Consider the following 24,877-nt stretch of genomic DNA (forward strand, 5'->3'; position numbering starts at 1 on the left):
TAAATCTTTCTTTTACTATAGAGTTCAAAGTAAATTCACCACTAACTAATTATGAATTTTAACATTTTTTTTTCTTCTTGTCTTTATAAGTCGAACTCGGAGTTAATCAAGAACCGTCAGAGAAAGTACAAAGCGCACTCTCTTAAGACTGAAACCAAAGGAGTTATTAAGACCATCCATTAAGATAAAGCCACGTGTTAATCTAATCACACCTAAACAAATCCAACCGTACCTCAACCGCTTTTAAATACACGAAAGCTTCACATAACTTCCCCATTTTCTTCTCTCACACTCTCTATCTCTCTTTAGAAAAAAATGGATAAAAGTGGTAAAACGTTTGGAGAACAATATTGGTGGAGGTCAAATCCAGCGTTCAAACCGCCCGAAACGCCGTTAGATTCTATGGAGTTTCTCTCACGTTCTTGGAGCCCTTCCGCGACTGAAGTTTCTAGAGCGGTCGTCGCTTCTCCTCCTCTGAGCTCTCAACCGCCGCAAATGCGTTTCTCTGAGATCCAGAGCGGTTCTTCTGACGTCACTTTGGTCCCGGAGGATGAAGAGAACGGTGTCGTTGCCGGAAACACTTTCTCTTTTGCTTCTTCCGAGACTTCTTTGATGGTCATGGAACGTATCATGGCTCAGTCTGTAAGTATAATATATATTCCTTACAAAACGACGTCGATTTGAAGAGATAATCGGAAAATTATCACAAGAATCATAACTATATGTTTATGTATGCTACTATTATTAAACTTCTATAGATTTTTTGTTAAAACGATTATTTATTTGTAATAGCCGGAGATTACATCACCACGGACCTCAGGGAGACTATCACATAGCTCTTTCACCGACAGCCCTCCGATCTCTCCCTCGGACATCGACGACTTTAAGGTCAGTTCAATTCTTGAACCGGTTTAAAGAAATACTAAACCGGAATCCAAAATCTTACTTAATTAGTTATTCATCAGTCCCTTTCTTTATCAGTGGATTGTTCTGACTTCTGGACCTTTGGTTTGTTAATTATATTGGACTAGAGTGTGAAGAGTTAAAAATTGGGTGGGTTAAATCTATGCCTATGGGATGGGTAAAAAAGCTGGGTCTATAATGCAAATTGGTAAAACACGTTGACAAAAACAAAAAAGGCTGGCTACGTATGTAGAAGCAGTAGAGTAAGAAAAACAGAGGAACACAAAGCTCAGGCTTTCTCTTCTTCCTAAGCATTTTCACTGTCATTCACTCTAAGTTTAGCAGTATTTGTCTTTTTATTTTATTATCCACTTTTTTTTTTCTTTCTGTTTTTGTATTTATGGTATTTATATCATTAAATTGACGCATTCGATTTAGTATTTATCTAGGAAAAAGAATATAGTTGTGTCAGCATTTATGGTCTTGGACCCAAAGATTGGCTGGCTTATATTCACAACGGTCTATTTCCCACAGCCGTTTATTTGGGAAAATGAATTAAAATATATATACTTTTTTCCTATAATGGTACATATTATTTTTTTTCTTGAAAACTTAAATAAGCAAAACTTCGTTACAACCAGGAAATTCAATTCCATTTGTTTTCTTAAAAAAACTTTTTCTTAAACAAATAAGTTGAAACTTTAATTAAGTCCAAAATTTGGTTTTAAGTTTTTAAACCTAGAGTAATTTAAAATACTTGTGCAGCAATTCTACCGTATAAGCCCATCCTTTAATGGGCACATACGTGGTCCATCCGCCATCCCCGGCACCGCAGGAGGGTCTAAAACTGTTGGTCGTTGGCTAAAGGACCGGCGAGAGAAGAAGAGAGAGGAGACGCGTGCACAGAACGCACAGCTCCATGCAGCTGTCTCCGTAGCTGGTGTTGCTGCCGCGGTTGCTGCTATAGCTGCAGCCACGGCCTCTCAGTCAAGTGCCGGAACGGACGAGAAAGTGGCCAAGAATGACTCGGCGGTAGCTTCTGCCGCCACTTTGGTGGCGGCGCAGTGTGTGGAGGCTGCAGAGATTATGGGAGCTGATCGTGAGCACTTGGCCTCCGTTGTCAGTTCTGCTGTCAACGTTCGCTCTGCCGGGGATATCATGACTTTGACCGCCGCCGCTGCCACAGGTATGTTTCTTCCATTAAGCAATCATGTCAATAGTGAAATGTTAATAAATTGTTACTTCAATATATTGTAACTACAATTTTTAAAAATCTTGATCCCTGTATTTTTTAAAAATTTCAATTAGGAACCATACAGAAGTGTAATAGTTCTTTCATGACTTATGGAATAGCCACTCATTGAAACAACGCTGGCTAGCTATGATTTTTTTTTTCTAGCAAGATAAAACTTTTGGCTTAGAACCACTAGGCGACAATGAATTAGTTAAAAGTACTAGTTTCTTGTTAACCTATTTTTGTTATGTGCATAGCTTTAAGAGGAGCTGCGACATTGAAGGCGAGGGCTTTGAAGGAGGTATGGAACATCGCGGCTGTGATTCCAGTGGATAAGGGTATACCAAAAGGAAGTGGTGGTGGTTACAGAGGAGGCGAGTTAGCTCCCGAGGATAATTTCCTCGGGGTTTGTAGTAAAGAATTGCTAGCTAAAGGTTGCGAATTGCTTAAACGCACCCGCAAAGGTTTGTTAATGTCTTTTAATGGTTTCAATTTTGTTCATGCATGTTACGTAGTTGTTGAGTTAATTCTTATAATTATTCCATTTGTGTTATTTTTCAGGTGATCTTCATTGGAAAGTTGTTTCGATCTACATAAATAGAACAAAGCAGGTAAACCATATATAGAATTGTACCTTTGTAATTTTAGTTACGTATAGTTAATGTGTGAATCGACCTTTGTTGTGGAAGCTAAACTAAATATATATATATATATATATATATATATATATATATATATTTGTTTTAATGTGCATTTTATCTTTATTGCGCAGGTAGTGTTGAAGACTAAGAGCAAACATGTTGCTGGGACCATTACAAAGAAGAAAAAGAGTAAGTGAAGTAGTGATGCTTTGCTTCATGCTTACTCTTGCTTTGTTTTTTATATTGGGAATCCAATAGATCAAAAGGTCAAAAAGGTACTAACTTTGGAATAGTTTTTGAAGTTTTAAGAGACTATTAGATCGTAAAGTTAAAGACAGATCCAAACTTTCATGAAAAGATTATTTAATCAGTTAAAAATACTAGTCTTGTTCTCTCTTTTTGTCTTTCAACGAACCACAGCAAAATAAAGGAATGGATTAGTCTAATGGTAATTGCATTGCACATTTCTTTTTTATGTTCACATTAATTAGTCTTAAGTTTTTGGTCTATAACTAAAATAGTTTGTTTCTAAGTCGCTATTCAATTTGTGATGTATTCATCTATATATATAGATGTGGTGGTGGAATTGGTCAAGGGATTACCGGCATGGCCTGGTCGGGAATTGCTCGAGGGTGGAGAGAATCTGAGGTATTTCGGGCTTAAGACGTTTGAGAAAAGAGTGATTGAATTCGAGTGCAAAAGCCAAAGGGAATATGATCTTTGGACACAAGGTGTTTCCATGCTTCTTTCTATTGTTTCTGATAGGAAACATAAATGTTGAATTAAGGTATAGTCTTGGGGTAAAGTCAAAATGAAAATGGATACTAATGGGGCAAATTTGGATTATCTCTTTTTCTTGTTTTTTTTTTTTTTGCTTTTTCTAGGTGGAAGAGATAAGATGATTAAGCCGTCTATTTTTTCTTTTCTTTTAAAAGTAAGATCATTGTAGTAGAAGAATATGTAAATTACATTATATTCTCGTTTTGCAAGCTGTGGTGATTGGGAAATCGGACGAAAGTTATGTTTTTGTTTCTTGTGGGGATATTGTGGTATAGAAAATACTGTGTGAACTTCTTTTTAATGTTTTTGAAACTTTATTCTTCTAGCTAGTCTTGTGAATGTAATCGGGTTAAATTCATGAGCAAAGATAAAGAGGTCACTTAAGTAAAAGAGTTGTACATTATCATTCATAAGTTTGAAGTACATAAGCAACAAAAACTGATAATAAATATTGCAAATAGGAAAATCAGCCCCTAAAGAAAAACTTATGTTTACATGGTAACCTCAATCTCTTGAATTTTAATAGGAAGACCCTTGTGACACCCATCTTTGATCTTAACCAATTCAAAGTCATCTCCTTCCAAATAAGCCTTCAAAAACGACACAAGAATTCCACCAACAAATCTCCTCATTGGCCTTCTTTTTTCACCATTCTTACACAAACAGTAAAGAATCCTCCCCCTGATCCCTTTTGTATCATCATCAAGCATGTCCAAATGCCCGTAATCCCCGGCGACGAAATGCCACGCTGGACTTTGACATTCCCGGAAGAACTCTTCGTGGTTCACTCCGGGATGCGCACATGGCGGAAACAGTGAGTTCCGAGCGGTTTCAACAAGCCCCGAACCTATGACAAGTACCGGCATTTTGTCTAGGTCTAATGAGTTTGGTTCATAAGCCAAAACTGGAGGAGGGGTTTGTTGTCCTTTCCATGTTCCATCAACTGGATCTATACCGATCAATGTTGAGATCTTTAGATCCGAGGAGTACCCAAATTTCTTTAGAGCGACCGCAAACGCCGTTTTGCCTCCGCGGCTATGGCCTGAGAGTGCGAACTTTGATAGGTTCGGTATTACTTGCGCTGGAAGAAAGTGGTTAAGTGATCCGACGGATAACCAATGAATAATCTCCGCCGTTGATTTAATCTCATCCGTTATGTCCGGTCCGGTGATACTATATAACTGTTAAAATCATCACATAACCAAGAAATTGTATTTTCAAATATATAAAAATATGCAACGTTATGATATTTCGAGCACTCAGATTCTGATGAATTAGTCCAATTGATTAGAGACAAAAACAGGATAAACACGTCAAAAGGACCCATATATTTGCTTGCATCTCTGCTCTTACTTCTTACTTTTCTTCTTGTCTAAGGTTTATATACGTATCAACAAATTTATTTAGTATATAATATGATTTTGGATTCAATTAGAATCTCTCTACTCATGGACCTACTTAAAATTAAATAAAATTTCCTTTCTAAGTATACACAATATTAGAAATATGTGACTCACACCTAACTAACTATGCACACACTATAATCAAAACTAAGAAGAAAATCTAGTGTCTAATTAATTCTTAAAAAAATGTGATTAATTTTAAAATTTAGAATTGAACCTGAGGAGCAATGAGGATGAAGCCATGAGAAGAGACGTGCGACATAAGCTGAGAATAAAAGGAGTTGTAGAGAAGGTAACCATGGAGGAGCATCACCACCGGGTATTCTCCTTCCTCCACGGGCGTCGCCACCAACAGCTGTTTTGGCGGAGATGGCGTCGTTTTGCAGCAGCGAGATGATGAGTCCAAGGTTAAGAGATCTGTTTTGTATTTGCCATCTTCAAAGCCGTTTCTTGATGAAGAAGAGGACATTTTTCTTTTTGTTTCTTTGTTAGTTTATTCGAAGGCGTTTTTTGATGAAGATGAGAATGAGGTTAGTTGGAGATATTATTATTATAGGGAGAGAAAAAAATTACGAACTAACAAAAGACTAGTAGTAGACTATAAAGACTAGTAGTTCAAGTAAAAGACAGAAAAAGCTTTTGCTCAAGTAAAAGAAACAGAGTAAAATGACACTGCAAAATCTTTTCGTAAATAAATGGTGTATATATATCTGAATTTATATAAAATATCATTTTTTTTTATAAATGTGCAATAAAATATGTGGTTTTAGCAAAAATATCATATGTATATTATTTCCAAAATTACACACTCTAACAAAGTAACTCTAACTTCTAGGATTGAAAAAGGAAACCGAAAATAAAATTCCTCCAATACACATAGATTTTTTTCTGTTTAATCTACATTTTTATTATCTCAGTTTCTATATGTTACTATTTTAAAATTTTCAAACCAAGTCACATCCTATAGATGAGATTTTTTTTTTTTGAAATTTTTAAACATATTTAAATTCAAGAAAATTGATTAAAAATATTTCCACCGTTTCACAAAGAGCATTATTATAGTATTATTTTACGTTTGAAAATAAGTGTTGTATTAGATATTCAATGTTAAATTTAGTTTTCGATATAAACCTTAGATCTATTGAAGAATATCAAGAAACAATTAAAATTTAAAAGGTATATATTTTTTTTTAATATATTTTCTTAATTTGTATGAAAAGTTAAATTAAGATCATCTCCCACCCACCTCTATATTACTCCCACCCACCTCTATATTAGAATTTTTTAAAAAATAGAAATATATATTGTTGTAAAATTTGTCTCTATTATAGAATTGGTCTATTCTATTCTAGAGGGAAATAATGACATACATTGCAAATGGTGTAATTGTGGATCCTAAAAAATTATTTATCATGATATGAAGAAATATTAGAATTTCTGGAATTTAGAATTAACTAAAAATATGGAAAACCAAAATAATGCGAATCAGAATGGACCGTACACATGGCTAATATCGAATGGAGAGATAATCTTATATCAACTCTAATGAGTATCTGAGATCATATCTAATGTATTTCTCTATTTTTATTTCTATAATAGAAGTAAGTTTTACTCCAACCCACCTATATTCTCACATTTTAAATAGAAATTGCTATTTTTTTTTCTATATATAGATTTTTTTTTTTAGCAATTTCTATTTTAAAGATGAGAATAAAGGTAGAATGGACTAAATTTACCTCTAAATTAGAGATTGATATATTTTTGTATATAGAGGTAAATATAGCCATGAGTTGGAAATGATCTAAATTAGAAGCATCAGACATAACGAAGATAGTAATGGCTCTGACGTACTGTCAATTTCAATTAGATTTTGGCAGAATCGTGATGATTGGGATCTGAGAAATTGAATGAGTTTTTTCTAGATTTTATCCATTTTGCCAAATTTGGGAATTGAATGAAAATATATTTTTTCTATTGAGATTTGTTTTTTTTTTCCTAGCTAAAGTTATCCTCACTTTGTAAGCTATGGTGGTGATTTGGGAAATCGGACGAAATTTATGTTTTTTTTTTTGTTTCTTCTGGGGTGGTTGTGGTATAGAAATTACTGTGGGGACTTCTTTTAAAGTTTTTGAAACTTCACTCATCTAGTCTTCTGAATGTAATCCATGAGCAAAGACTTAAGTAAAGAGTTGTACATCATAAGTTTGTAAACTACATATAAGTTACAAAAGCTGATAAAATTGAAAACAGGAAAACCAGCCCCTAAAGAGAAAGTTATGTTTATATGGTAACCTCAAACTCTTGAATTTCAACTGGAACACCCTCGTGACACCCATCTCTGATCTTAACCAATTCAAAGTCATCTCCTTCCAAATAAGCCTTCAAAAACGACACAACAACTCCACCAACGAATCTCCTCATTGGTCTTCTCTCTTCACCATTCTTACACAAACAGTAAGAACTCTTCCCTCTAATCCCTTTTGTATCATCATCAAGCATGTCCAAATGCCCGTAATCCTTTGCGACGAAATGCCATGCTGGACTTTGACATTCCCGGAAGAACTCTCGGTGGTTCATTCCGGGAGGCGCACAAGGCGGGAACAACAGGTTCCGAGCGGTTTCACCAAGCCCCGAACCTATGACAAGTACCGGCATTTTGTCTAGGTCAAATGAGTTTGGTTCATAAGCTAAAACTGGAGGAGGGGTTTGTTGTCCTTTCCCTGTTCCATCAACTGGATCTATACCGATCAATGTTGAGATCTTTAGATCCGAGGAGTACCCAAATTTCTTTAGAGCGACCGCAAACGCCGTTTTGCCTCCGCGGCTATGGCCTGAGAGTGCGAACTTGGATAGGTTTGGTATTACTTGTGCTGGAAGAAAGTGGTTAAGTCCTATTGATAACCAATCAATAATCTCCGACGTTGATTTAATCTCGTCCATTGTGTCCGGTCCGGCTACACTATATAACTGTTGAATTTCACATAACCAATGTATTTTATTTACAACTACAAGTGTGCATCATTATGATTCTAATGAATTGAACCAATTATTTAGTGACAAAAACAGAGTAAACACATCAAGTGGACCCATCCATTTGTATCTTTCTTCTTAGTTTTCTTATTGTCTAAGGTTTTTATAAAGGCCAAACAATAAATAAAAGTTTTCAGACAAAGAAAACTCAGTTAAACGTGGCATTATGTGTTCCATTCAGCTGCATTTTAGTTACATCTTGGTTAAATCCTAATAAGTCCTAAAGTTCTTAACCAATCATCAACAAATGTATAATTGATGATTTTGATTTTCAATTAAAATCTCTTATTACATGGACCTACTTACACCTAGGTAGTGTGAATTTATGTTTTATTTTTTTGAACTATACACACTCTTAGAAACATATGTATCACACCTAGCTAACTAAACACACTATAGTCTCAAAACTAAAAAGAAAATTTAGTAACTAATTAATTAATGTAATTAAATATAAATTATAAAATTGAACCTGAGGAGCGATGAGGATGAAGCCATGAGAAGAGACATGCAACATAAGCTGAGAATAAAAGGAGTTGTAGAGAAGGTAACCATGGAGGAGCATCATAACCGGATATTCTCCTTCCTCCACCGGCGTCGCCACCAACAGCTGCTTTGGCGGAGACGGCGAAGCTCGAGAAGACGGCATCGTTTTGCAGCAGCGAGATGATGAGTCCAAGGTTAAGAGATCTGTTTTGTATTTGCCATCTTCAAAGGCGTTTCTTGATGAAGAAGAGGACATTTTTTTTTGTTTCTTTCTTAGTTTTTTCTTTCTGTTTTACTTTTTTTTTTCTTTCGTGGGTACATGAGAATGAGGTGAGTTGGAGATATTATTATAGGGAGAAAAAAAGTTACGAACTATATATGGTCATGACTCGTGTAGTAGTTAAAGTAAAAGACATAAAAAGTTTTTGGTTAAAGGAAAAGAAACAGTGTAATTTTTGGGTAAATGGTGTATATAATTATACTTTATATAATATAATATGAGAAAGTTTTTCTTATATTATAATATGAGAAAGTCTTATATAATATACTATGAGAAAGTTTTTTTCAAATGTCATCTCATATAATATAATATGAGATGACATTTGGACACTTGGCATGTTATCTATTTAACACTTGTCATTTTTTGTTGTTGTTTGGACCTAACTAATTAAATTCATTTGTACTTGAGTCTTAAGTAATTAGAGGCCCATAAAACAAACAAAAAACTCTTAACATTTACCTTTTCTCTTATTCAATAAGAACCCGTTGTAGACCCTTATGATCTAAAGCCACCATTTATCAGTTTGTGGTTTCATTCTAGAAAAAAAATTAATTATAGTTTATTTTGAAATTCTAAATATGAGTTTCAGTCTTATGTACGATTCAGGACAAAGCCGGATTTTAGATTATGTATAAAATTTATTTCTAGGTTTCAATCTTATAAATGATTCATCATGGACAAGAAAGGATTTTAGATTATGTTAGACTGTGGGATGTTTATGTGTTCTCAAAATTCTCTTATAAATTCATAAATTTTAGATTTTCATTTATCTTTAGTTTTTGGCCTTTAATCTTATATAATCTAATGGTAGGATGTTTTCTGTAAGTAATATTAAAAATTACAATTTTTTATTCCATAAAAATAGAATTCATTCCGTTTTCCATGAAATTAGAATTCAATCCTTAAGTACTCTCCTTTTAAAAAAAAATTTCAGTTATTATTATTTAATTCCAGTCATTAGGTTCCTATACAGAATTATATTATTTTTATATATCTTTCCAAATTTCAATAGATATTCTTGAATAATTTTAAAGTTATTTTTGCAGGTTACCGTGTTTGTTGTTCACATTAGTACTACATAGAAAAAAAATACGTGAGAATGTTTGACAAATTTATTTATTCATTAGAGTGTTTATGTATGTTTTTCCTACTCTCCAGCAACCGGTCCAGCAATTTTGGATGTCATATGCCAATATTTTTTTAAAACCCATTTTTATTATTGTAAACAAAATTATAAAATATACTAATATACTAATAAAAGAAAAAAAAATACCTATCACACTTTCCACTTTCACATATAATAGTTTACTTTCTAAGAAACTTTATTACTATGACATTTGCCATTATAATATTCTTTGGCTTGTCTTCTAAGTAGATATGTGTGGACAACCCGTCCGTTGACCCATTAGCCCACTACTAGCTTGCCCCCATAGGCTCGAAGCTGGCCCAGCAAAGCATCGATCTTAACCCATCACTGTGGATATCCATATCCACGAATAGGTCATTGGTGCACCAGGCGTTCCTCGAACCCTGATCCTCACCCTTTAACAACCTTCCCACAGGACAAGTTGCCACCAATTGATACCAAACTGAAACGACCTGATCCGTTTTTTTTAATAAATAATAAATACACTACAGCTAGTGGTCCCATACCCACTAGCCACCTAACCACAAACACAACCAACAGCGGAAAATAACATATACCAATAAATAATCCAATCATAATCCAATAACCGATATTAATTCCAAACCATAAACTAATGATCCAAACAGCATAAACCAGAGAACCATTAATCCTAAAAAACATTCTAGGACTCAACTCTAGCAACCTAACATAAGCCAGACAACCAAGCGAACCACTAGAACATCCTCCTATTCATTGCCTTGATTCCACGATCACACTTTGCCTTTGCCACAGAAGAAATCCGACCCAAACACAGGAAGTAAATGTTCCTAGGAAGCTCCTACAACGATGCCAGCTACAGATCTCTAAAGAAACAGCTTCCAACTCCAAGAAATCACCAAGAACACTCAAGAACACCTCGAACTCTTCTCTCTCTCTTTTGTTTCTCTCAAAAGCGGTCTCACACGCCTAATGAGACAAAACTCGAGTTTAAGGGTTTTCCTAACCCAAAACGCAGCGTTTCACTTAAACTCGTCCGTAGAAAAACAACCTTGCATCGACCGATGCACATTGTGCATCGACCGATGCAATCCCTAAACCGGGATTTTGGTTCGCGGATGTTATAATTATCCCTCACCAACATAGATTCGTCCTTGAATCTCGAGCAACCATCAGTCAAGGACTCCCGTGCAACCGTCTCCACGGCCCGCACCCCCTGACCGATCTACGAAAGGTCCCCTCTAGGCGATAGACTCACGCTCCAGACATTATTTGCTCTTGACTTTTGGACTCTCCTTTTTACTCACAGGCCTAANGCCACAGAAGAAATCCGACCCAAACACAGGAAGTAAATGTTCCTAGGAAGCTCCTACAACGATGCCAGCTACAGATCTCTAAAGAAACAGCTTCCAACTCCAAGAAATCACCAAGAACACTCAAGAACACCTCGAACTCTTCTCTCTCTCTTTTGTTTCTCTCAAAAGCGGTCTCACACGCCTAATGAGACAAAACTCGAGTTTAAGGGTTTTCCTAACCCAAAACGCAGCGTTTCACTTAAACTCGTCCGTAGAAAAACAACCTTGCATCGACCGATGCACATTGTGCATCGACCGATGCAATCCCTAAACCGGGATTTTGGTTCGCGGATGTTATAATTATCCCTCACCAACATAGATTCGTCCTTGAATCTCGAGCAACCATCAGTCAAGGACTCCCGTGCAACCGTCTCCACGGCCCGCACCCCCTGACCGATCTACGAAAGGTCCCCTCTAGGCGATAGACTCACGCTCCAGACATTATTTGCTCTTGACTTTTGGACTCTCCTTTTTACTCACAGGCCTAAACCTTGAGTTTTTATTGGCTCCTCATCAGACCGAAGTCTGCATGCCATAATATCGGCTCCTCATTGGGCCTAATAGCGCATGCCATAATATATATAAGGGAGTCCAACTCGTCTCTCGGGTTGCCACCCTACAACGCGCCCCCGGATCGTCNTCGAACTCTTCTCTCTCTCTTTTGTTTCTCTCAAAAGCGGTCTCACACGCCTAATGAGACAAAACTCGAGTTTAAGGGTTTTCCTAACCCAAAACGCAGCGTTTCACTTAAACTCGTCCGTAGAAAAACAACCTTGCATCGACCGATGCACATTGTGCATCGACCGATGCAATCCCTAAACCGGGATTTTGGTTCGCGGATGTTATAATTATCCCTCACCAACATAGATTCGTCCTTGAATCTCGAGCAACCATCAGTCAAGGACTCCCGTGCAACCGTCTCCACGGCCCGCACCCCCTGACCGATCTACGAAAGGTCCCCTCTAGGCGATAGACTCACGCTCCAGACATTATTTGCTCTTGACTTTTGGACTCTCCTTTTTACTCACAGGCCTAAACCTTGAGTTTTTATTGGCTCCTCATCAGACCGAAGTCTGCATGCCATAATATCGGCTCCTCATTGGGCCTAATAGCGCATGCCATAATATATATAAGGGAGTCCAACTCGTCTCTCGGGTTGCCACCCTACAACGCGCCCCCGGATCGTCATCCGATGTCGATATACCAATCATACTCTCAAGCCACAAAGTCTTAGAATATGACGGTACTAGGAGAACCTAAGTCCCCCAAGAGTCGTGAGCAAACAATTCTGAACACGTCTGAGCCCTATCCCTATCCAGGATTCCTTCCCGTGGCTCGCGTAAGACAACGCGATGTCCTACCAACCACATATCCCCTCACTGGGATACCTCATGACCACACAANTAATTATCCCTCACCAACATAGATTCGTCCTTGAATCTCGAGCAACCATCAGTCAAGGACTCCCGTGCAACCGTCTCCACGGCCCGCACCCCCTGACCGATCTACGAAAGGTCCCCTCTAGGCGATAGACTCACGCTCCAGACATTATTTGCTCTTGACTTTTGGACTCTCCTTTTTACTCACAGGCCTAAACCTTGAGTTTTTATTGGCTCCTCATCAGACCGAAGTCTGCATGCCATAATATCGGCTCCTCATTGGGCCTAATAGCGCATGCCATAATATATATAAGGGAGTCCAACTCGTCTCTCGGGTTGCCACCCTACAACGCGCCCCCGGATCGTCATCCGATGTCGATATACCAATCATACTCTCAAGCCACAAAGTCTTAGAATATGACGGTACTAGGAGAACCTAAGTCCCCCAAGAGTCGTGAGCAAACAATTCTGAACACGTCTGAGCCCTATCCCTATCCAGGATTCCTTCCCGTGGCTCGCGTAAGACAACGCGATGTCCTACCAACCACATATCCCCTCACTGGGATACCTCATGACCACACAAGGATCATCTCACTGCCCCACTGGCCGCCACAAAGGCCAAACAAATGTCCTAAACAGGACCGCCACCAAGGCAAACAAATGTCGTAAACAGGACCGCCACAAATGTCCTAAACAGGACCGCCACAAAGGACAAACAAATGTCCTAAACAGGACCGCCACAAAGGCCATCTGTCCTGAAGGACCGTCACAAAAACCATCTGTCCCGAAGGACCGCCTAAACAGACACTCTAGCTAAACAGCCCGCCACAAAGGCCACACTCTGGCTACACAGACCGCCATAAAGGTCACACTCTGGCTAAACAGCCCGCCAAAAAGGCCACAAAACGGCTAAACAGCCCGCCAAAATGGCCACACAACGGCTAAACAGCCTGCCACAAAGGCCACACACGTCTCGCAAGACCGCCGCACATGACACACAATGACCCTATGGTCTGCCACTAAGGCCACACTAGCCTCTCCAAGGCTCACAACCACTAAAAATAGACAAATTCTAACTCACAGAAAACTTTCCATTTTTAGAACTTTCCACTTCTGGAAACTTTCCTCTTTTAGCAACTACTAATGAGGAAACCTTTCCCTTTTAAAAAACAGGCTCGCGGAACTTCGTATCCCGAACACAATCTCATCTTGTTACTTAGTCGCAGTCAATGACCTGTTCGGACCCCGCAACATGGCCATCTTGAGATACACTCTATCTCCAACCTGAAACTCAAGATCTTTCCTCCTCCTATCGGCACAACTCTTCTGCCGATCCTGAGCTTTCTTCATATTCAGCTTGAGAACCCAAATCTTCTCTAAGGTCTCCTGAACAAAATCTGCCCCGTACATGCTCCTCTCCCCCACCTGAGTCCAGCATAACGGTGTACGAGACGACCTCCCGTACAAAGCGTCATAATGAGCCATGCAAATACTCGCCTGGTAGCTGTTGTTATAAGCAAAATCTACGGAGCTTAAGTGATCTGCCCAATGACCACCCCAATCCAACACACACATCCTCAGCAAATACTCCAACGTCTGGATCCTCATCTCTGACTGTCCATCTGTCTGGGGATGATAAGATGTACTCATATGCACCTTAGTGCCCATCTCTGCCTGAAATGTCTTCCAGAACACCGAAGTGAACTTGGAATCCCTATCAAACACAATGCTTGCTGGCACCCCATGCAACCTGAATATCTCCTTCACATACTTCTTAGCCAAGACCGCTGCTCCATCAGTCTTCTTAATGGCCAGAAAATGTGCCGACTTAGTCAACCGTTCCACAATGACCCAAATAGCATCAAACTTCCTGGACACTAGCAAACCAACCACGAAGTCCATAGTAATCATATCCCACTCCCACTCGGGAATGGGAAGACTCTTCAACAACCCACCTGGTACCTAATGCTCAGCCTTCACTAGCTGACACACATCGCACCTCGCAACCCAACTAGCCACGTTCCTCTTCATCCCGACCTAGTGATAGTACCTCTTGAGATCACGGTATATCTTAGTCGCTTTCGGATTAATAGAGAACATGCTCGCATGAGTCTCTCTCAAGATCTCCTGTCTCAACTCCTCATCCTTAGGCACACAAATCCGCCCATGCACCAAAATAGTACCATTAGCCGAAACCTGATACTCCGAATCAACCTCTTTTGAGGCATTCACCAGCCCCAAATCCTTCTCCTGAGCCAAACGCATTGTGCTCAACAAATCTGCTCTATCAGCTGCAACCAAACCCAACGGCTCCTGAGAAACCGACACAAGCTCNAACCACCTGGTACCTGATGCTTAGCCTTCACTAGCTGACACACATCGCACCTCGCAACCCAACTAGCCACGTCCTTCTTCATCCCGACCCAGTGATAGTTCCTCTTGAGATCTTGGTAGATCTTAGTCACTCCTGGATGAATAGAGAACATGCTAGCATGAGCCTCTCTCAGAATCTCCTGCCTCAACTCCTCATCCTAGGGCACACAGATCCGCCCATGCACCAGAATAGTACCATTAGCCGAAACCTGATACTCTGAGTCAACATCCTTTGAGGCATTCACCAGCCCGAAATCCGACTCCTGAGCCAACCGCACTCTGCTCAACAAATCTGCTCTATCATCTGCAACCAAACCCAATGGCTCCTGAGAAACCGCACACAAGCTCAACGCACTGATCTCCCCTACCAGAGACTCCATATCTTGCTCCTGAGCCGAAGCCGCCCGATTCCGACTCAAAGCATCTGCAACCAAGTTAGCCTTACCAGAAAGATAAGCTATCTCCAGATCATAATCCACCACCAGCTCCATCCACCGCCTCTGCCTCAAGTTCAGCTCGGGCTGAGTGAATATATTCCTTAGGCTCTTATGATCTGTAAACACCTGTACATTTGCACCATAAAGATAAGATCTCCAAATCTTCAGGACAAAAACTACAACACCATCTCCAAGTCATGAGTAGGATAGTTGTCCTCATGCTTCCGCAACTTTCGCGAAGCATAGGCAATCACCTTCCCATGCTGCATCAACACACACCCGAAACCAACTCTGGATGCTTCTGTATAAACCACATAAGGTTCTTCCTGCTCAGGCAAAGCCAACACTGGAGCGGTAGTCAACATCTCCTTTAGGATTTCAAAGCCTTCCTCACACTCCTGTGACCAGAAAAAAGGAACATCCTTCCCTGTCAACTTAGTCATAGGACGTGCTCTGCTCGCAAACCCCTGCACAAACCTCCTATAGCAACCTGCCGACCCAAAAAAACTCATGATCTCTGTAGCATTTTGCGGTCTATGTCAATCCCTGATAGCCTGAATCTTCTTCGGATCTACAGAAACCCCATCTGTAGACACAATATGACCCAGAAAACCTATCTCCCGCTGCCAGAAACTACACTTTCTCAGCTTAGCAAACAACTTATTCTCCCGCAGCTTCTCCACAACTGCAGTCAAATGTACTGCATGCTCTTCCGGACTCTTAGAATAAATCATGATGTCGTCGATGAAAATGATGACAAACACGTCTAGAAACTCCTGAAACACGCTGTTCATCAATCTCATAAACGCAGCTGTGCGTTAGTCAACCCAAATGGCATCACCACAAACTCTTAAACCCATACCGCGTCCTTTCTACTTGACGCACCACACCGGCGCTCCCCATGGTGAAGTGATAAGACGTAAGAATCCCCTTTTTCCATCCTCAGCTCTTCTAGACTAATAATCAAGTATGCTGACATCAATTCACCACCACCCGGATATTAACACCTCTTGTCCATCCACGAAGCTCTAGTAACTTGTCTCTCAAGGAAACTTCCACAAGATAGCTTATTACAAAATTAGCTTCCCGCTCAGCAATGCTCCACAACAAATCATCAATACGAGCGTAATAAAACAAACAAGTACCATACGTTCGCATATTCTGATTCACCGCATCGAATGCTTTGCAAGCCGCCAACTCAAACCACTTGCCTTGTTTCCCTCAATAAGCTTACCAAAACCTTGAATCTAGCAACCCTGTCCATCTCCCATGAACATAAACCAAAATCGTCGCAACGATTAGATTATCCTGCCATAAAGACTTCTCGTGAACTTATGTATCTGGCAAACATGCCTTTCCCGACTCAAACCTGCTGCAACTCCCCTTCCCGGGACTCCAGCACCACTGGCCTCACAATCCTGGCGCAACAGCCACACATTCATAATCGCTATGGTCGTAATGTATCTGCAGATCAATTGGTGACAACTTGTCCTGTGGGAAGGTTGATAAAGGGTGAGGACCAGGGTTCGAGGAACGCCTGGCGCACCAATAACCTACTGTGGATTTGGATGAGTAGTTCCATTTGTCACAGCGAGGGGTTATGATCGATGTCCTACAGAGCCAGCTTTGGGCCTATGGAGGCAAGCTAGCAGTGAGGCTAGTGGGGTCTATGGGACGGGTTGTTACAATACGACAAAATGATTATTCATTTTATTCAATTGCATCTATGATGATGATGAAATAAAACCATTGCATGTTTATACTCATCCAAAAATTAGGGTAATTTTTATAACTTTATTTACTTGGATTCATTTTCATTATTAAAATTTCGTAAAACAATTTTAATTTGTATTAGAATGTGTAAATAATAAATTATATTATGAGGGAGCAATGTGATTGCATCTTTTACCTCACTAAAAATTAACTGGTAAAAATATTTATTAAGTTCATTTTTGTTTATCTAAATTTCATATTTAGATTGTATTCATGTAAGTTATATTCCAAAATTACATTTCTCTGTAGATTTCGAACTGTTAATAGAAATGCGCAAACGTAAGCGACAAAAGAAAAAAGATGGTGAATGCTTAAGACCATGTGCATTAGTACCTCGTTATAGAGTTTCTAATAATTAAAATAAATGAAAAAAAAATATAATTATTTTAATTGAAAAAGGAAAAATCGTTTCCAAGGTTTAACATCTTAATTAAATAGTTTATTTTGTTATTTTTAATTTTTAAAATTTTTTATAACTTTTAAAATAAAATGAGTTTTCTAATAAGTTCCATTATGCATAATTTTAAACAATATATTTATATTATTTAAAATTAATATTAGTTGATACAATAAAAATATTAGTATGATTAAACAAATTATGAGAGTTGTAAAAAAAATTAGTACTGTGAAACTTTCACAAGCTATATTAGTATATATAATTTTATTATTGATAATACAATTATGATATGAAATATAACTACTTAATAAAATTAAATATTATTAATAAGCAATTTAATATGTTTTTAAATATTAATAATATTAGATTAAAAATCAAATGTAAAGAAAAATAACAAAATAAGTATTGAAATAATATTATATTAAAAATATCAAGTTAAATTATAAATAAAAATATTATATTGACCAGAAACTCACCAAGGGACACACAATATTAGAAAGATGTTTTCAAATTTCTCTATATTAAAAAACTAATATTATATGATGAGAAACTTAATGAATATCTGACCAATGCATATGGTCTAATATGTATTGAAATGCTCTATTATGTATTGAAAATCTAAAGGGAGAAAAAACCATACATTCTACTATACAGTCAGAATTTTCTCCATGTATTGAAATACTCTAATACTATATATAAAAGGAAAACTCAAGTAACACTAAACAAATGAACCCAAAAAAACTAAAATGATCAGTATATTTTTAAAATCACAAAAATAATCATTGCTGAATAAACAAACAAAAACTAATAATTTCTAAATTACTAAAATTGAACAATATTGTAAGCTAAACCCGTGCGTAGCACAGGATGACTTCTAGTATATATATGATATATCTATTAATTATCTGAATTTATATAAAATATTGTAAGCGAAACTATCATATGCATATTATCTTCAAAATACGATATTTAACACAAAAACTCTTAACTTCTATGGTTGAAAAAGGAAACCCCACATAAAATTTCCTTCAATACGTATAATTGTTTTTCTGTTCAAAATAAATTTATATTCATTGTTTTTTCGTTTTTTTTTCAGTTTCTATTTATCATTACTTAAAATTTTCAAACCAAGTCACATCCTATATGTGAGATTTTCTTTTTGGGGACTTTTTTAGAAAAACTTAAATTCAAGAAAATTAATTGCAAATATTTTATTCGTTTACGAAGAGTGTTATTCTAGCACTTTTTTTACGTTTCAAAATAAGTATTGTTTTAAAATTTTCAATATAAAAAATAGTCTATATATATTTTAAATCTCAGAGCTATTAAAGAATAACAATAAAAAAATATCAATAATCAATTAAAAAAATTAAGAGAAATTTAATATGTTTTCTTAGTTTATTTTTGCCATTGTTGTTGCTCGGAGCTTATAGCTTTTCTTGTTTTTTTTTTTCTAGATTAGTTTTTTATTTCTAAAATGAACTTTAGTTTTGTATTACACAGCCCAAGATTTTCTTTCGTGTTAGTAAATATTTCGGGTCAAATATATCCAAAATCTCTAAAATGCAAAATTTACATCTGAAAAATGTGAAAAAATAGAACATTCTAGTTCAAGGCAGATGGGAAAATATGAACCTCATATTAAATCTAATATTACTGTAGAAGAAAGGAGCCAATGTGTTTTTTTTGGCCTCATTCATGATTAATTGTGGATCCTAAACATTTTATTTACCATGTAGAAATATCAGAATTTTTAAGAACCACCAGAATTAATTAAAAAATATAGGGAAAACAAAATAATACGAATCAGAATCGACCGTAGACGTGGATACCATCGAACGGTGAAAATGGTCTTTTATATTTTTTAGTTTTTACCTTCATCATCATTCTGATGAGTCTCAGAAATTGAAGCATTCACACAACACAAACGAAGATCAGTGATGGCTCTTGAGGTACGTTAATTTGATTTAGATTTTGGCAGAATCGTGATGATTGGGAGCTGAGAATTGATTTGTTTTTATTCTTCTGGATTTTTCCCTTTTTTTTTTTTTTGTTCTATTGAGATTTGTTAAAGAGGGTGAAAAGAGTTTGATTGATGCAGGCATGGTTTATGGATGATAGCAGTGAAGATCAGAGACTTCCTCATCATCGTAACCCCAAAGAGTTTGTCTCCTTGGATTACTTGTCAGGTTTCTTTCTTTCTCTCTTTAAGTGACTCTTACTTTATAACCATATGAGTTTGTGTCTGGTTTGGCTAAATTTGTGTGTTTTTCATGTCTTTACTGTATTGAGTTGTGATTCTACAAGATACACATATAGTAGTTGTGTTGTACACAAAATTAAAATTAAAATTTACACGAGAGGAAGTTTATTAATTAAGAGAATCATAAATCATTAACTTAGTATGCAAATTTCAGTTATAGTAATTGTGTTGTGTTTTGTAGAGTTGGGAGTGTTGTACTGGAAGTTGAACCCTGAGAACTACGAGAATGATTCTGAGCTTGGCAAGATTAGAGAAGAGAGGGGTTACGATTACATGGTACCCGGATTTATCTCTTTCTAATGATCACTCTTTTTTTTTTTTTTAACTTAGGATCACTCATGCTCATCATTAATGGTTATTGATGTTTCACTTCTTTTTTACTTGTCCCATATCGTTGAATGTTAATCTCATGAGGGTAGTAGTAGAACTCAAACCTTAGAAAGCCAGCTTATGAAGATAGAAGGCTTCTCTCTTTTGTGTAATTAAATATAGGATTTGCTGCGGATTAGGTCTTACTTGTGCCCACCACCATAAGTTGCTATCAATGTTTCAGTTTCTTTACTTGTTTATCTCTGCATGTTTATCTCATAAAACAAACAAATACTAGGACAGTAGGGCTAGATAATCTTTATAACAACCATGAATGTTGTAGTTAAACCTTATAAAACCAGGTGAAGGATCTAAGCTAGCTACTAATCCTATTGTTAGACAACATACCATTCCAAATCTATGTACATGCTTATATCGTGGCTTCTTCTATGTAGCTAATCTAAGGGATCATTTGTATGGTGTTTGGCGTTGTGTCACTCATGAGCTAATATTATTTCTCACAAGCAAAACTTTTTCGTTAATTAATTTCAATTTTAGGATTTACTGGATTTGTGTCCCGAGAAAGTCAGCAACTACGAAGAGAAGCTGAGGAACTTTTTCACAGAACACATTCACAAGGACGAAGAGATTCGGTACTGCCTAGCTGGAAGTGGCTACTTTGATGTTAGGGACAAGGATGACCGTTGGATCCGAATCTGGATGCAACCGGGAGATCTTATTGTCCTTCCAGCCGGAATCTACCACAGGTTCACACTCGACACCAGCAACTACATCAAGGTACAAAAATCCAATCTCAATCTCTGTACTAATTCATACGAAAAAAACTGATGACATCTTATGTTAAAATGTTTGATTGTTGAATTTTTGATGGATGGTGGTTTGGTTTTGCAGCTAATGAGGCTGTTCGTGGGAGAACCGGTTTGGACAGCATACAACCGGCCACAGGAAGAACATCCAGTTAGGAAACAGTATACAAAGGGCTTAACCCACAAGTTTGGAGAAGCCATTAAAGCACATTAAGAGGTTTAATATGTGCTTGTTGTGTAGTATGTATTGTGTACTCCTTTGCAGTAAAACAGAGGCTCCTTCCGTATAGTTGTGCTTGTTGTAACATACTCTTTGCAATGTATGCTTTTATACCTAAAACAGAGAGTATTTCTTTAATATTAACTTTTAAATATTTTATTTACATTTTAAATCATGTTCAAGCTCACAAAAATAATACATTGGTAAAATTATTTTTTGTGAAGGTAAACGAAAAATTCCGTGGGTGTCTTTGGAAAAAACTATGCGAGTCTAAAAGGAATGAGGACTTTTAGGGTCAAGGACTTAGAGGTTTCAGTCTATATACTTTTAGCTAAAAAGCATGGTGGTACAACATCAACCAGAGGATATACTTTCTCAAATTTGGGAATCAAAATTGTTCCTTCGTATAGATTTCTTAGTATGTGGTTCAGGTTCTATACCCTCATAGATACAGGATGTTCAAAAGATTTTTTTTTGGTTTCATTATAGAAATGTTTTCAATTTTGGCAACCTTTTGATTAAGTTTATATTTCTTTTAGTATTTCTTTTATGCAGTCTTGTTTGTGATTGGTTAAACTTTTTAAAAGTATACATTTTTTTTAATGCGTATTTAAGTTAAAACATCTTATATTTTGAAACGGAGGGAGTATTAGATATAGTGACAACAGGTTTGTATTGAAATAAATAATTACTGTATGTATGAAATAAATAACACTGACACTATCCAAATGGTCTCGTAGTGATTATATTCTTATCGTCTGTTGTTCACTTGTTCTTATTTATATAAGAAGTGTTTCTTTTTAAAGTTGGTGTGGTTAGGTCCTGCTTAACCGTTTGATTTGATGTGGTTGGGTACGGTGTCCCCCACCCTATTCAATGGAATGGAGAGTATAAGTCAAAGTCTCAAGGGATTCTCTTTTTTTCTACACAAATCTTTCTAAGGGTTCCACCAAAATCCCATCATTCTGACTTTAAAATAAACAAACAAACCACGTAACGTAATCCGTATGCATCCATGATTCACCATAACGTGTCAGGTGCGAAAGCAGGCTTGTAGACGATGGAGCAATTACTCACTCCATTTGTAATGACTACTCAAAATTCTAGAACTTTGATTTTTATGCTAACTTATTTGGATAAAAGACAACAAAACACACACAAAAGTAGCAACCTCCAATGATTATATGCCACTATAACTTTCTCATTTCCATTTCTGGCAAATCGACTTTGTCCACATCAAAGTAGAACTAATAATAAATAGACTTATCCAAAAGGCAACACACTAAAAGTCTAAAAGCAAAACATATCTAATGCAGAAAACACCTAAACCCCCAAAATATAGATAGCATATAAGCATCCTCAAGCTTCAGCTGACCATTACAACTATTCTTCCCTTCTCTCCTTTTTATTCATCCCCAAGTCCCATTGTTTTTTTTGGGTTCACCAAATGGAATTTAATCTTCCAGTTCCATTAGAGGGTCTCAGAGAAACAGGACCAACTGCTTTCTTGACGAAAACATACAACATAGTGGAGGATTCAAGCACAAACAGCATAGTTTCATGGAGCAGAGACAACAACAGCTTCATCGTTTGGGAACCAGAGACTTTCGCCCTAATTTGTCTCCCTAGATGCTTTAAGCACAACAATTTCTCCAGCTTTGTTAGACAGCTCAATACTTATGTGTGTAACTTCTTAGAATTTTGGTCTTGGTTCTTTGGATCTTCATTAGAAAACTAAATGTTTGTTTTACTTATCTGTAGGGGTTTAAGAAAGTTAATACAGAGAGATGGGAGTTTTCAAATGAGTATTTTCTGAAGGGACAGAGGAATCTTCTTAAGAACATCAAGAGAAGAAAGACTTCATCATCTCACACACACACACAGTCACTAAAAGGCGGTAGATTTGGACTAGAAGGAGAGATTGAGGAGCTGAGAAGTGACAGAGTAGCTCTAGTATTAGAACTTGAGAGACTGAGACGAAAACAAGAAACCATGAAGACATATCTTCATTCGATGGAAGAGAAACTGAAAGTCACAGAAGTGAAGCAAGAAATGATGATGGATTTCTTGCTTAAAAAGACTAAGAAACCTAGTTTTTTTAAGGGCTCAAGGAAACGTAAGATGCAAGGATTCAAGAATCGAGAGCGAAGGCAAGAGGTTCATGAAACGATTGTTAAAGCTGAGCCGGAAGAGTATGTTAATGATACTGCTGATCAATATGGAGGTAGGTGTGTTTGCTTATGGCGATGAGCTTCACATAGCTTCATTGGAGGATCATGGACAAGAAGGGGATGAAATGGAAATGGATAGTAAAGGAATCTGGAAGGGTTTTGTGTAAAGTGAAGAGAGTGTGATTTAGGGGAATGTTTGATATAGCTTTATTAAAATTAAAGTATTTTTGGGAGTTTTTATATTTTTCCTTTATAATTGATTTCATGCACAATATTATATACAAAAAACCACTAAGTTACCTTCTAGGCCTCTAGCAATCTCATCTACAATAACTTAGGTCATCTCCATTGGAGGTTTCTTACTTTCTTACCTCTGATCCTTAGGCAAAAAAGCACAAAAAAATAAATGTAAATTCTGTATTAAGCTAAGGATTAACTCTTAGATAAGGGTTTCTAGAAATTCATAAGGACCATAAGGGTTTCTAGAAATTCATAAGGACCATACGTGTTTCATTTTGATTGGATGAAAAATTAGAGAAAACCAAAAAAAAACAAACATTTGACGCGTGTTTACTTTTTTTTCCGTTTGTCTCTCTCTCGTTATCGTCGATGGCGAAACGAAAGAAGAAAATCGATTTGTGATCGATTTGAGATCGATTTGGGAGGAGAATCGAGAAGAATTACAAAAGAAACTCGTCTCTACTCCGCCGTAATCAACATCTACACCGCGACTGGGAATCAATAATCAATCGGAGTTTCGTGAACCAAATCGAGCGTATGATGAAACAATGCTAACGAATAAGGTCTGTTCTTCTGAAATCTTTCATCTGTTTTTCTTTTCTTATGGATCCGCCGACAATGTACTCACATGTCTCTTTTGGTAGCTAGGTCTAACGTCGCAGCTGCAAAAAGGTCTTGCTGTTCTTGTTGTTCTCTTCCTTTGCCCCATCAACAAAAAGGTCTCTCTCTCTCTCTCTCTCTCTCTCTCTCTAGTCTCTATGATGATGTAATTTATCAATTTTGTTAATCCATGTTTGATTCTGTATAATTTTTGATTGAATTTTTGAAACCTTGTTGTGATCTTTGCTCTGTAGAGTGAAGAAGAGAGAATCGAGCAAGACAAGGAGATCAAGGAAAATGTTAGTTTGTTCTTACATGAGAAGGAACCTTTGTTTCTGTTAATCTACTTCTCTCATTCTGTGGTTCTTTGTTGGATGAATAAAATTGATTAGGCGCATAGTGCTAAAGTCTACTTCATGAAACAACCTGTAACTTGTGGATCTTTAATCTGGTTCAATTTGTTTCATTCTCTGTTTTGGAGTTCTGAGCTTTCGGATTAAATCGATATTTTTATTAGGTAATGGGGGCAAATCCATGCCATTCAGTCTGATGGTAACGTGGTAAAGGGTGTGGAGGTAAAGCTTATTGCATCATTTGTTAAGTTTAGGCTATTCTTGATGTTTTTTTTTTCCGGAGTAGAAATGCACCCTTGCCCA

General features: G+C 37.1%; 4 protein-coding genes, 1 long non-coding RNA gene and 1 pseudogene across 5 annotated transcripts; 4 read left to right on the forward strand and 2 right to left on the reverse strand.

Moving 5' to 3' along the window:
- On the forward strand, positions 281 to 3,854 carry LOC104760569 (VAN3-binding protein-like). The gene is made up of 7 exons (XM_010483513.1): positions 281 to 642; positions 793 to 888; positions 1,669 to 2,089; positions 2,395 to 2,601; positions 2,699 to 2,748; positions 2,910 to 2,967; positions 3,351 to 3,854. Exons 1-7 carry the CDS (start codon positions 316 to 318, stop codon positions 3,557 to 3,559), a joined length of 1,368 nt encoding a protein of 455 aa, XP_010481815.1. The 5' UTR covers positions 281 to 315; the 3' UTR covers positions 3,560 to 3,854.
- LOC104760568 (chlorophyllase-2, chloroplastic-like) lies at positions 3,638 to 5,939 on the reverse strand. The gene is made up of 2 exons (XM_010483512.2): positions 5,179 to 5,939; positions 3,638 to 4,739 (listed from the first exon to the last, which is right to left on the reverse strand). The coding sequence occupies exons 1-2, from the start codon at positions 5,428 to 5,430 to the stop codon at positions 4,050 to 4,052; spliced, it is 942 nt and encodes a 313-aa protein (XP_010481814.1). The 5' UTR covers positions 5,431 to 5,939; the 3' UTR covers positions 3,638 to 4,049.
- Positions 7,112 to 8,818, reverse strand: LOC104760570 (chlorophyllase-2, chloroplastic-like). The gene is made up of 2 exons (XM_010483514.2): positions 8,461 to 8,818; positions 7,112 to 7,928 (listed from the first exon to the last, which is right to left on the reverse strand). Exons 1-2 carry the CDS (start codon positions 8,728 to 8,730, stop codon positions 7,242 to 7,244), a joined length of 957 nt encoding a protein of 318 aa, XP_010481816.1. The 5' UTR covers positions 8,731 to 8,818; the 3' UTR covers positions 7,112 to 7,241.
- On the forward strand, positions 19,406 to 21,382 carry LOC104760571 (1,2-dihydroxy-3-keto-5-methylthiopentene dioxygenase 4). The gene is made up of 5 exons (XM_010483515.2): positions 19,406 to 19,543; positions 19,693 to 19,780; positions 20,036 to 20,130; positions 20,722 to 20,961; positions 21,076 to 21,382. The coding sequence occupies exons 1-5, from the start codon at positions 19,532 to 19,534 to the stop codon at positions 21,202 to 21,204; spliced, it is 564 nt and encodes a 187-aa protein (XP_010481817.1). The 5' UTR covers positions 19,406 to 19,531; the 3' UTR covers positions 21,205 to 21,382.
- On the forward strand, positions 22,610 to 23,569 carry LOC104763143 (annotated as a pseudogene).
- LOC104760572 lies at positions 23,913 to 24,701 on the forward strand. Its single transcript, XR_762971.2, has 3 exons — positions 23,913 to 24,184; positions 24,270 to 24,340; positions 24,476 to 24,701. It is a non-coding gene; the product is annotated as an uncharacterized LOC104760572 (long non-coding RNA).

The sequence above is a fragment of the Camelina sativa genome, chromosome 18 (assembly GCF_000633955.1).
Source record: "Camelina sativa cultivar DH55 chromosome 18, Cs, whole genome shotgun sequence".
NCBI lineage: Eukaryota > Viridiplantae > Streptophyta > Magnoliopsida > Brassicales > Brassicaceae > Camelina > Camelina sativa.